The sequence below is a fragment of the Perissodus microlepis genome, chromosome 20 (assembly GCF_051167445.1).
Source record: "Perissodus microlepis isolate ML-2025 ecotype Zambia chromosome 20, ASM5116744v1, whole genome shotgun sequence".
NCBI lineage: Eukaryota > Metazoa > Chordata > Actinopteri > Cichliformes > Cichlidae > Perissodus > Perissodus microlepis.
Window position 1 is genome coordinate 2,719,841 of NC_140480.1, and position 13,449 is coordinate 2,733,289.

Consider the following 13,449-nt stretch of genomic DNA (forward strand, 5'->3'; position numbering starts at 1 on the left):
GAGGGGAGGGGGGGTCCATCTGCCATGCTGCCGGTCCTCTGGGAGATGGGCATATCCCAGGGGTGTTTTGGAGAGAGAGAGGGTCTGAAAGGATTACACCCAACCACTAATCAACGGCAGTAATCTGTGGGCCCCCAATACAAAATCCCCTTTCGATCCAAACAACAATTTAGGATAGACGATAAAATCTGAGTATACAGACATTCAACTGACATTGAACAACCTGATAAACGTGATGACAAATTCAGGTGATTTTTTAATTGGGAGAATCAACTGCGAAGGTGTGATTGGCAAAGAGCCATAGTGTCTCTGTGATCAGGTGCAAGTGTCCCACAAGTGGCCTAGTCTGAAATCCCAGTGTGACCATTATGCAAATACAGCAACTAGACAAGCCTACAACATAAATTTGTCTAACGGATAAAAGCACTTTTCTAATCAGATCTGGATGCAAAAGGTTTTTCTTTTTCTTATAATACATTTGGTTAAAAAAAGAGAAAAATCAGTTAATAAATCAAAATAATATATATGCATTAGCCATGATATTATGTAATTATTTATACTACTTCTTCTTCTTCTTCTTTTTTAGATAAAAAAAGGTTTGTATGTCCATTAGGGTGAACTTCTAACAGCCTATTTTATGATGTTATAAGGTGAGCCCTGCAGATCGCTTCTCCTTGAACCTTATCCAAATACTCAGTCACAGCAGGAACCTACAAGGTGCAGCTGCTGAGCTGCTGTCCTGGCAGGTCTCCCCTTCCAGTGAAGAAATAGCAGGGAATCAAGTTGCCACTAGTTTCATTGTTCCCTGTCAGTATGGTTTTGATGTCTTGGGCCTGGGTGGGGTCTGGATTTGGTAGTGGTGGGTTTAAATCTCCACAGGACTATAGAAGATGCTGCCTAATGATGGTGCCAGTCCTCCGGGGCATAGGGAACTGGAGCATCCTGGCCTGCATCTCCACTACCTCCTGCAGAATACCCACTGGCTAGGCAGCCTCTAAGCTCCCTCTATCCCCATAGCTTCATTGTTCAGTGGGCCCGGCACTGTCAATATTAAGCCTGGCTAATGTGATCTAGAGGCAGCTGGAGCAGCCCCGATTATTACCATGACACAGGCGACCGAGGGGTGTAATATCATTAAAAATAAATCAGGTGGTGTGGAGATTTGCTGTAGCAGGCGGGGGACTTTGAATGACATTAGGTAGAAGTGCCATAATTTCATTAGTCAATTGGGGCAGCTCAGAGGATCTGTTGAAACATTTCCTTTAAGTTGAAGTAATTGAATCTGCTTTCACAACAATCAACACAAAGTGGAAAATAAAGAAACCGATGATGGTAGTGTTTTTTTTATTTAGAAAATTAATTTCATAAGTATACACAGACACCTGCAAAACACAAAAGGACAATATTTCAATTTGCTAATTACAGCATATATGGTTGATAATCTATTTCAAAGCAGACGTATAGGGTATTCTCAGAGTTATTAGCCTCTTGCGGTGGATTATTGTTGGAAATGATGAGGAAAACGTGAAGCCCTGGTAATCTTCTTAAACTATTTGACACTGAGCTATCTGCTCGGCAGACTCATCAGCAATCAGCTGGCAAGTGAATGGTCTGCATCCTGAAAGCATTAATAGGATTAACGCTGAAAAATAAACTAAAGGATATAAAAAAAATGTGAATTTAAAAAAATCTGAATATTTCCCTTATTTATATATTTTCTCTTGTTTCGTTTTATTTTGATAATAGGCTGATAATTTTGTTCCTTCGTACCCTAGTTTTGCATGTTCGATCGGCTATTATAAAGCACCAGAAGTGCCGTTGGGCGCACAGCAAGGGTCTTATGTCGCTATTGTTTAGACGCACTGGACACATAAATGATTATTTCAAGGCCCATTGAGCGTGCGATGGATTGTCCCCAAATGTGACTGACTAGCGGAGAGCAAAAACTGTTGGATGAGCGAAACCAGAAGTTGTAAAAAATTTCGACACCGACAGCTGAAAGTTCGATAATTTATTATAAAAACTTCACTCATAAAGGTCCATTAAAACGCGTGAGCGGATGTATTGTATTCATTCATCATCATTTAAGGGCAAATGTTTAATGGGGTCGAGTACGTATGGTGCTGTGGTGCAATTGTGACATCTAGTGATATATTTTGAGAGTGCCTCACGGCTGATGGGTTTGTTCAGTGATTCCCAAAGTATGGATTGCGCTCTACTGGTGGGCCGTGAAGGTACTGCAGGGCGGCCGCAGGAGGTCGTTTACATCGGGTTTACTTATTTGTTTCTCAACTAAAATTCTTAATTCTCTCAAGATTTAAATTTAAATTTGAATAGATAGTAGTGTATTAAAGGCCACATCTTTTACATTTTTATGCAACTTTATTCTGTGGGAAAAACTTATAGAATAATGTGCACTTAAATGTGGTGAATCAAATAATAATCATTTGGTTTAATTGTATAAGTAAAATTTTGGGGGGTTGGTTCCAAAAATCAAATCCTAAAATATTTTTCAAATCAGCTTCCGTAATTTTTTTAAAATGACAATGAAATAGTTTCATTTTAAGAAGAAACTGAACTAATGAAACCACAGATACTGCTGTTCTTTTTTCCCCCCTGATCTCTTTTTGATCCTAAACACACTCATATCTTGTTATTTAGGGGGGGAAAACTTAATCTGAAAACAAAGCTGTTGACTGAAAATAAGCCTCAACCAGTAAATCATCAGCAGATGATTAATTGACGAAAACACAGAAAACACAAAGGAAATAAATTAAAACATTTCTGCTTGTGTGATGATCAGAGCTGTGATTAAAGGGTTGTTTTGACTACTGAACATTGTCACATTTCAAACTGGACCATGGTGGTCTGAGGTTTGATGATGGCTTGCTATAACACTTTACTATAGAGGCTTACACATACAGTAGTGCATGTAATATTATAGGAGTTACAACCACAACATCAGAATGTAAAAATAAAGCTACTTCTAGCTGATTCTTTGTCACAAGGGGAAGCAAGTTGTATGTTGCATGTTTGATTTAGGAGTGCTTTTAGATATTCTTTAATGTTATTTTATAGGCAGAGTCTGCACTAGAAAATCTACAACTGTTTTTGGACACGAGACAAGGTATTTACACTTTAAAATAGATACAACTAAGTGAATATTATTGTGAATTAACCCCAAATGTATATTAAAATAAAAAGATAGAATAAATTTAGCAACCTCGAGTGATCCGTAACATAAAATTAGAATGACTGTTACAATCTCGGGCAGCACAGCGGTACAGTGATACAGCCAGAAGGTGACCTGCCAGCTGGGCCTTTCTTTGTAAAGTTTACATCTTCTCGCTGTACCTGCGTGAATTTCCTGCAGGAACTCCAGAATCCAAAGACAATGCTGTGGCTGTGAATGTGTGTGTCTTCCTGTGCTGGACCCGTGATAGACTGGTGATCTGTCTGGCGTACAGCCTGTCTGGGAGATACTTCAGTACCCCTACAGCCCAATCAATGACTATTCATAGTACCTTATGCACTTGTCAGAATTCACTGAACTATGCATATTCTAGACGCTTGGTTCAGGAAATGTAAGCTTTTTAATGCTTTGTATCTGTTTCTAGGCATTTATAGCATAAACTAGCACCCAATCCTCTCTCTCTTCTCTCCCTCTCTCACACACACACTCTTCTGACCCAAATAAATGAAGTCAGAGGAGGATGGTGATTTCTATATTTGGCCCTTCTTTATTTTACACCCTCACTTTCATCTCCACTCCTCCTACGCTTTGCTTCACTAATTCACCTCTGCCTCATCCACCTGCCAGTCCCTGAGCAACATCAGCATCATAAATCTGATCTCCTCCCCCCTCTCCTCGACAGGATACACCCAACTTACTTCATAGCTTGAAATTTTTTCTCTCAGCACCATACTGGCTGCTAGTGCAGAGATCTGACACTGAGTGTAACTCTACCAGGACATCAGGAATGTCTCCAAAAAGAGAACCCTCCATTAAGAAGTCTCCCTCATCAGTGACCCAACCCAGACTCGGTCCTCCGTATCCCTGCATGCCTTCAGCTCCTGCAACTCCAAAACCGGAGCAAAAGCCTAGGATGCTCCGTCCCTCTGATTCACCGTTTGATCCCAGTACTTTGGAGGTGAGTGGGTCATCTGCAGTACATATTTTTGTAACAGAGCTTATGTGGGGCATTCATAAAGTATGACTATAGCAATGGCAGTTGTATCTAGCCAGTCTAGTTTTACACCCGGTATGTCATTAATGCCTCTTAGAAAACAGATTAAAGCTCAGTGAAAGATACATAATAGTGGTCTCTTATGATTTATAATTTATAATTTATTCCAAATAATATCTCTAATTATTTGCAAAGTAGCTTCTTTTAATTGTGCAGCTAATTAAAAAGACCAAGAGAGAATCTAAGCTAATCAAAGAAATGGGACAGTAAAAGCAGCACTGGTTGTCAGTCAGTGAGTGGCCCCCTTAGAGACAGTTTCCTGTCGCATGTGCTATTTCTGTCATCAGAAGGATAATTCAAATTCGTTGCCTGTATCTCAACACCCACACAAGAGTGATTTCTACAAAAAGAAAGTTAACACCACTGAAATTCAAAGTGAGCAAACTCTTATTTTCTTTCTAGATAAAGTAATGAGATTAAAACAAAAGAATAGACCTTCTCATACTTCTCTGATGTTTTGCAGTTATTGTATCCAAAGATCTTTAAACATTTACTTCTTAGCTTACCCTCAAAAGTTAAATGAGGCAATAAGTTCTTCTGTCAAAAGATCATGAGATCATTTAGAAAGTGACATTATTTTACTTTGCATTAATTTCATTGTTCACAATTATCTGCATCCACTATTCTGGCACAGTGACATACACTCACTGAGCACTTTATTGATTTATTATTTGCTAATGTGTAATCAGCAAGCACATGGCAGCAACTAAAGGCATTTAGGCTTACAGACATCGTCAGCACAACCTGCTGAATTTCAAACCGAGCATCAGAATGGGGAAGAAAGGTGATTAGTATTAGTATATAGACTTTTAATGTGCTTTGAGGCAATAGGACGGCAAGACTGGTTGTTACCCAAACCTTTGTTACAACCGAGGCACGTAGAACAGCATCTCTGAATGCAAAAGCTATGGAACCCTGACGTAGATCACCACAGCAGCAGAAGACCGCACCGAGGGCCACTCCTACCAGAGAAGAACAGGGAACTGAGGTTACCATTCACACAGGTTCACCAACATTGGATAACACAAGATTGGAAAAACTTTACCTGGTATGATGAGTCTTGATTTCTGCCTCAACATTTGAACAGTAAGGGTCAGAATAACGTGAAAGCACTGATCCGTCCTGCTTTGTAGCAACAGTTCAGGCTGCTGGTGGTGGTATAATGGTGTGGGGGATATTTTCTTGGCAATCTGGATCCCACAGCCTACCTGAGTATTACAGATGATCATCCCTTTATTTAGGGTATCCATCTTCTGATGGCTGATTCCAACAGAATAACACACTATATCACAAAGCTCAGAACATCTCAGACAGTGATGACATGACATGGCAGTAAGTTTACTGCAATCAAATGGCCTCCACTGTCACCAGATATCATTCTAACAGAGTACCTTTGGTAAGTAGCGAAATGAAAAATTTGCATCATGGATGTGAAGCTGATAAATTTCCAGCAAATGCCTGCTGACGTGTCAAAATGAGGAATGTTTCCAGCACATTTCTGAATTTATGTCACAAAGAATTAAGGCTGCTCTGAAGAAAAAGGAGGGTCTAACCCAGGACTTGTGAGATGTATCAAATAAAGCGGCCAGTGAGTGTATACCAGCTGCAGTGTGTGTTTAACACTACACTTTAACTGTCAGCTGTAAAATACCCAGCCACCAGTTGTGTCCTTCTGGCATTACAAGATTAATGTTAAAAGGGTTTGTATCTGTTAAACAAATATAAACCAGTATTGCAGCAGGATGTTTGAATACTTTTGAATGTCATTGCTTTATGGGGATTTTAGTCCTTTCAGGGGCGAGCTGATATAAAAACCTCAGTGGATATAGGAATTTAGTTAACCTTGACCACTTGTTAAAAACGTTTGAACTTTACGAGTCAAAATCATGTGGGCTTGTAATGTTAAAAGGTTAAAAGCAGGAATACGCAATCATTCTTAATTTAAAAAATGTATTTATATGTGCAGTAATATAGCTTAGCTTGGTTTGTGCCCCAGCTTTTGCTGCCATCCTCATATGCTTTAAGTGTTGCCACTGCATGCACTGTTTTATAGAGTGAGACTGTCCCATTTAGCTGGTGAGGATATGTGGGCCATGTTAAGTTACCCACTTCACAGACATGACAAGAAGCCGGGCCGCCATCTAGGAAATAAAAAAAGGTCTTTGGCCTATAAAGTGATATGACATCAGTCCATGATCTCACTATACTCAAAAAATCCATCTTTCCTGGATGGCCAGACACCCACAACACTAATGCAGGTCCCTTAGCTCAATCACGCAAGTGTTTTTTGTTATATAACATCTTTAAAATAATTTCTTTTAAAGGGGGTCTAGTGGCTCATAATGATCGACTTAAATGATTAACTCCTTTAAGTTTAATCTCAGTCAAAAATTCAGAATCTTTCCAATTCTATGATCATGCAAAATGTTGATCCTGTAAAAATTTGCAGAGTAGATAGCTGAAACAAGGTTTGTCCAACTTTACAGTGCATGCGGGACAGAGGGCCTGCCACAAAATGGCTTGAAGAAAATGTGGCTTAAACCCAGCCTGCAAACCCAGCAGCAGACATCATTACATCATTACATCATCACAATAGCATCATTCTTCCCAATGTGAAAACATTTTTTTTAATCTATATTTTAATTAATGGACATTTGTGAATAACGTTACCATAACCATAAAGGAAAGGACAGGCCGACCATCATAATCCACTTTTAGCCTAAAATCAGGTTTAAGGCCTAAGCCGTTTATTCCATTTACTTGTCACCTTAATCATAAAACGAATGGTTTAAAGACGTTCTAAGGCTCCATATCCATGTATTGTAAATCACATACCATACCTTCAGCTTTGTTTCTATATATGGAGCGCGGCAGCTGCCGAGACGTCAGTTCCTGCGTCCTGTGCGTGATGACGTACGCCTGCTTGGTTTTTCTCACCCCACCTTCCACTCGACCCGTCACATTCTTTGGTTTGCCGTCGTCTCGGACACACCTTAGCCGACACAGCCATGGTGGGTTTTTTCTCCTCATTCACATCTTAGCATTACCGCAGTTGTTATGCAGTTAGGTATTATTTTCAGTCTTTTAAGAAAATGGCCGAACTTTGCAGAGATGTTAAGATGAACTTGAATATCCGAATTGGACCGCTGGGCGCAAGCGGAAGTACAACTTTAGATAAGCTAGCACTAGCTTGAATGGCGGATAAAGTTAACAATTATACGACTTGTCGACTAATGTAATGACTGGGTTTAGGTTAAGCATTAGTGAATGTGGTAACGGTGGGAAATGTTATCTGCAAGTTCAGGCAATCTAAATAACTGTAAAGTATTTCACAGATCCTTTGATGTAAACGCGAGCGAGCTTTGCACAGCTTTAAGGAACCATTTTCATGTAGCCTAATTTCTTTTTAAACAGTCTGACTTCTCAGAAGATCAAATCCTCGGTGAGTCTTGCTTTTGTGTTGTGGCATGTCCATCGTATTTCTCCTGTTTGGTGTTCTTTCACTCGTGCTTTTTCCAGATGACACTTTGCCCTGTACCTCCACTATCATCCTGCTCTAAGTCCTCCGTCCGCCACAGCAGCAGTAGCAGTCGTGGCCTTAGACCTAAGTTTTCCTTCTGTTTCTCCTTTTTTATATTTTCGTACTGTTTCATCACTTTTTTCCACTTGCAACTGCTTGTCCTTTTCCAGATTGAATTTAACCTGGATCAGATTCATGGTAAGTCATTGTAAAGGGGACGCCTTACACTAAACTGATGGCCATCTCGGAGTGTTTTAGGGTGTGATCTGCATGTCGGTTGTGGAGCCAAGTCTGTCGTAAATGTGTACGATAGCCGCTTTGCACTGGTGTTTGGTACGTCAAAGTCAGCCATAGTTGCACATAATGTTGTACTACTCACCGGCCTTGATGTGTGTTGCAGTTTTGTTTTGGTTTATTTTATTTTGAAAGAAGTTTTGAAAAGCCAATCATGGCCAGAGTCCATATTTGCTCTCACAAGTCTTGTTCTGTTAGAGCGCAGGCTTTCCCGCTTTTGTCAGTGTACCATAAACTTTGCCTGCTATCTTCCAAATAGCTCATCTCCACTCTGCCCATTTTTGGTGCTGGATAAAGTGGTGGATGGGTTTTGTCCTAGGGCTGGTTTGTTTAATCATAGCTGACATAATAGGCCAGAGCGACTCTCACTCTCCTCCTCCTTCTCTCCACTCCTCTAATAACCAAATATGGTGCTGGGAAAAGTGCTCGCAGGCGAGAAAGGAAGAGAGACATTCCTCAGAACAGGAAAAAAAACTCCACAACAGTGCCTACGCCTTTTTTTTTTGTTTTGTTTTTTTTGGGGGGGGGACTATTTTTTTTCTATTACATTAGGAACTGCCTGCTGCCCGGATGTTGTGTAATCATGCTCCGTGTCTCCCTGATTGCTGGAGCTTAGGCAAGCATTTATTTCACTGTTTGACACTGTAGAATGGCTGATTTTAGATCATTGACAGTTGATAAAGCTGACTCCACTTGAGCAGCAACAAAGATGCTCAATACTTTTTAATATAAAGGCTTAAGAAGGTTTAGGTGCCTCAGAGGTTTATTAACTATTCATTAGTAGTATACAATATTAATATGTGGAGTTGCCAAACAGTGATGGGGTTAAATGAAGCTCCTCCGATCATTGGCAAGAAAATGTTCCAAAAGCTACCTCCAAGACTATTGTGCTAGATGGCCTTTTGTGTCTGATCAAAGCTAAAAGGGTGTCCAAAAGTTACTAGAGGTTGTTAGAGGTGATACCAAATCAGCATGAAGCTTAACTGAAACTGTTATTTGATTAACATTTTTGCAGCGGTTGGCTGAATTGAGTTTTTGTTGCATTTGTTTTCTAGTAAAATTACTAAGCACGTCACTGCCTGTTAGAGAGATTTGCCTGCTTTTGATGCCTTGTATTAATACAGGTTTGAGTCTTTTTAACCTTTGTTTAAGAATGAACACAACTTATGAAATAGTTTAGGTGGGAAATGCACAAACCCTTAAAATGCAGGCATTAACTGCAGTAAATCGACTGTAACTGTAGTAAAGAGTTTTTGAGGAAGTGATGGTTGCAGTATCATCAGATGGTGTGCAGATAGTGTTTTGGTTTTTTGTTGTTTGTTTGTTTGTTTTTTTTCGAACTTTGCACCACACTTTACCAAAGATTCATTTGTGTAAAGTGTAAGTTTTCGCAAAATGATCAGTTATCTTAGCGAGACTGGCTAACATTTTCATGCGTTGAGTGTCATGCAAAAGCTGGGCAGGTTTGTCAGTTTGGTGCTTTGCATCCTGTCTGTTTTGCCAGATAACTTGTAAGTTTACAATTTAGTCTTAATCAGGATCTTTCTTTAGTCTGCTTGTTCTCATGTTCTTTTCCAATCCGTTGCTTTTCCGCTTTCATTTCCAGTTCATTTCCTATCTCTTTATCATTTGTGCTCATACTCATGAACATCTCGTCTTGAATAATTCATGTTCATACTTTAATTTATCACGTGTCTGTGTGTCCTGCAGAGTTTAAGGAGGCATTCCTGCTGTTCGACAGGACAGGAGATGGGAAGATCAGCTACAGCCAGTGTGGGGATGTCATGCGGGCCCTGGGGCAAAATCCGGTTAACGCCGAGGTGCTCAAAGTCCTGGGCAACCCCAAGGCTGAGGGTGAGGGAACAAGATTGAACGTACTGGGTGTTACATACAGCAGTGACAAAAGGGAATCTTCTCTGACACAGGCCTGCCTTATTTATTTTTCCTTTTTTGCAGAGATGAACACCAAAATGCTCGACTTTGAGCAGTTCCTGCCCATGTTCCAGGCCATTGCTAAGAATAAAGATCAGGGGACAATGGAGGATTTCGTGGAGGGACTCCGTGTCTTTGACAAGGAGGGCAACGGCACAGTAATGGGAGCAGAACTACGTCATGTCCTCACCACGTTAGGCAAGCTATATTGTTATCATTTCTTAATAGCTATTCAAATGGAAATGTTGGACTCTGTTGGGATCACACTACTTACATTGATTTCAAGTTCCAGAAGCGTATTGTTCCTGAAATTGGTATACAAATTGATATCCAGGGAATTGCAAATGTATTTTTATCTTTCCAACATTTTAATTTGTAAGTTTTAAATTACTTCTGTTATGTTCCATTTATCAGGTGAGAAAATGACAGAGGAGGAAGTAGAGACGCTCTTGGCAGGACACGAAGATGCAAATGGGTGCATCAATTACGAAGGTGAGAGCTGATGATATAAAAGGTCAAGATGGGATGCTGGCTACAATTAAGCTAATGCAACAGGATGTCATCTTCTCAGCTCATCTCAAAATTCATGCATGACATTGTGTGTAGGCTATGCTGACTTCAGTTATTGTGCATTTTCTGAAAAGTCAATTGAATGTAGCTTGAAGTTATGTATGTGTGAGTTTGGCGTCCATTTCACTGAGCCTTTTGAAAGGGGTAAAAGTAAAGTGTCACATAGACATAAATGTGCTATTAAACATATCAAGTGTTCATATGGATCTGAAGGAATGCAAACGTTCCTGTGCTTCAGCGTAAACGTAACCCTGCAAAATTCCTTCCTGTGACCCTTCAGGGGGCTCCGTATCATTCATGTTGGCGTCTTCTAATACCTGTTCTTACCTCTTCTGTTTAATGGACTTCTGTAAGAGGCTTTGTTTAAATGTCAGCGTCTGACAGTGTGTTAATGTTCTTCTTCCACAGCGTTTGTTCGTCACATCATGTCAGGCTGAGGGCCGGTACGGGCATTGTATACCATTGGATAGCACCTCCAGGCTTTCCTGCTTTTAGTTTCCAGATAATCCAGCTGCATTAGGCCATCCTAACGCTAATCAGCTTTAGTTGCGCTGTTTGTATTGGTAAATTGGGACAATGCACTGTTGCTAAGTAGATTTGACCCATAGATTTATGTGGGAAAGCCTGGTGGTCTTCCTCGCTTCTACTTGAGGCTCTGACCCATGTGTAGCCTCCTGCTCTTCTGTCCCTCTCTCTCCTGCAGCCCTCTGTCTTGGCCCCTGGCCTGCAGCATGGCCCTCTGCATGTGTCTATGACTCCCCCCTATATTTATGGGGATATGGTGGACACACAGGGAAGAGACTGGTCTCATTCAGGAAAAGCCCGGTGGCCATGAAGCGAAGGCATTCGAACTGACTGGTGTGGTGGTGTGGTTATGATGCAGCTCTTCTAATCTCGTTTGCATGTCACTGGTGCTATTAAACAGGCCTTTACTATACTGGTGTCAGAGGTACTGGTCTTTTCACAGATGCAACACACATATAAGATGTACCTTTTCAGATAGTCATGTTTTACATTTTTAGATGGTATAGTCACCAGCTTTGGGAGAGTGGACCAGTCCCTTTTTCTACTAACAAGAGAATCGCAATGAGTCGCTCCTGTTTCTTTCCTCTGTATTACTGGAAACTGAATTTGTAGCTGGCCGTCTCTCAACTGGACTGTAGCTCCCTTGACCTCCTTCGCTTTTCTCTTCTTCTCAGCTAGAGGAAAGCATACAACGAGGATGGCTTTTCTAACCAGCTCTTTTTGGATCTTAGAATGCCAGTTGCTTTGGCTCAATAGGAGGTTGAGGTGATTTCACCTCTTTCTCTCATCCCCCCCTCTTCAACCCTTCTTTTGCTCTGGGCGAGCAGAATGTGGAGAGATCTGCCTCCAAATGCAGCATCTCCCACCCAGGCTCAGCAAAGCCGGATGAGGAGGGGGCATTACCTCCACATGCTGTAGTTGGAGGGGGTCTCTATAAAAACTGATACCATGAAACTCACACTTCTCTTTTATTTCTCCTTTACAGAACTGGTCAGAATGGTTATGAGCGGGTGAAGACGAAGAGCAACCCACTTTTTTCTTTTTTTTCTTTTTTTTCATGTACCCCCTTTTTCCATTTAGCTTCTTTCCATGAGTTATTACTCCATCTTTAATTTAAGAAGTGCCTTTACATTCCTCACAAAAGATCCAGGTTTTGCTTCCAGGCCTTTTCACCTGTGTGACCAACTTTTATTCATTTGGGTTTATATTACCTGCAGCAGCATTTCATCATGTAAGAAAACATAAATCATTATGCAATAACTTCTGATTATTATACATTTTTTAGATAAGACCTTTAAAATACATATACTGTCACCAACCTGCTGTGTCATTGGCTAAGACTTGCTACGGCTGAATAAAAGTGTTTCTGACTGTACGGTAAACCAGTGTATTTAAAGCCATACTAAGGCAGAAAAAAAGTTTTCTGTGTTTAGAATTCAAACAGATTTTGTTGCTGCATTTAAATAAATGTTTTCTGAGAACCCATGTGGTTGTTTTGTTTGATTTAGTATGATACAGTGAAAGATATTTTGATTTTCTTTATTTGTGGGGGGGGTTTCTGCTGACACAAGAGGGCAGTATTACTGCTGATATCTGTCTTGCTTGAGCCTTCAGTGCAGAAAGCTACTCTATTCTGCTCCCTTATTCACATGGGGTCACCACAGCGTATAGCTGCACACATTCGATTTTGATTTTTACACCAGATGCCCTTCCTGGTGCAATCCCCAAGGGATTTTTGTATCCTCCCAGAATCGAACCAGTGATCTTTCACTTCTTAAGTGTGTAAACAACTACACTTGCATTGGTTGACTGTCAGAATTTACGGTTTATATCAAAGACATGCCTTCAAAAGCCCTTTTTGCTGACTTGAGCCAAATTAGAATTATTGTACAGGAGTTTGTGTTTCCGGTGACACTAGTTTCTAATGTAGGATCTCATCTTTTTGCAGCAGCTGTTTAGAAACATTAAAAGTTTTGTTTTTTATATTTCTTCTGGCTATGCTGTAAATTTTCAGAGAAATGAGGAAATGACAAAGCACAGACATGAGCAGTAGAAGGCTGTTTGGTGGCTTCCTGACCTTTTCTTCACTTTCCTCACAAGCAGCCACAACTATTTCCCCTCATTAGGCACTACAGCTATTGGAGTGTGGAGCTCGTGTGTGTGGGGTAAGGTTCAGGAGGGTGTCATAGTCCAGTGCTGAATAGGTTGTCCACTAATTACTCGGTGTGTGTGTATGTGTGTGGTTGATGGAAGTCAAGGCTATTGATTATTTTAATCCTCCTATTTGTGAGTCTGTGATCCTCGTGGCTCTGCATTCGACAGGGGAATCACTAATGGGCCTCAGCACAGCCTGTCTCAGAC

At 40.6% G+C, this 13,449-nt stretch overlaps 1 protein-coding gene and 1 long non-coding RNA gene across 4 annotated transcripts; one reads left to right on the top strand and one right to left on the bottom strand.

The window, feature by feature from the left end:
• Positions 1-3,784: 3,784 nt before the first annotated feature.
• On the top strand, positions 3,785-12,573 carry LOC146363784 (myosin light polypeptide 6). 3 transcript variants are annotated; one of them, XM_084917060.1, is made up of 7 exons: positions 3,785-4,151; positions 7,938-7,965; positions 9,772-9,915; positions 10,018-10,191; positions 10,408-10,485; positions 10,972-11,006; positions 12,074-12,573. In XM_084917060.1, the coding sequence occupies exons 1-6, from the start codon at positions 3,981-3,983 to the stop codon at positions 10,998-11,000; spliced, it is 624 nt and encodes a 207-aa protein (XP_084773186.1). In that variant the 5' UTR covers positions 3,785-3,980; the 3' UTR covers positions 11,001-11,006; positions 12,074-12,573. The 3 variants fall into 3 exon arrangements, with proteins under 3 accessions (XP_084773186.1, XP_084773185.1, XP_084773187.1); XM_084917059.1 differs by lacking the exon at positions 10,972-11,006 and having other exon boundaries at positions 3,789-4,151; XM_084917061.1 differs by lacking the exons at positions 7,938-7,965; positions 10,972-11,006 and adding an exon at positions 7,662-7,689 and having other exon boundaries at positions 3,790-4,151.
• On the bottom strand, positions 4,151-7,253 carry LOC146363785 (uncharacterized). The gene is made up of 3 exons (XR_014798893.1): positions 7,088-7,253; positions 5,293-5,455; positions 4,151-5,209 (listed from the first exon to the last, which is right to left on the bottom strand). It is a non-coding gene; the product is annotated as an uncharacterized LOC146363785 (long non-coding RNA).
• Positions 12,574-13,449: the final 876 nt, after the last annotated feature.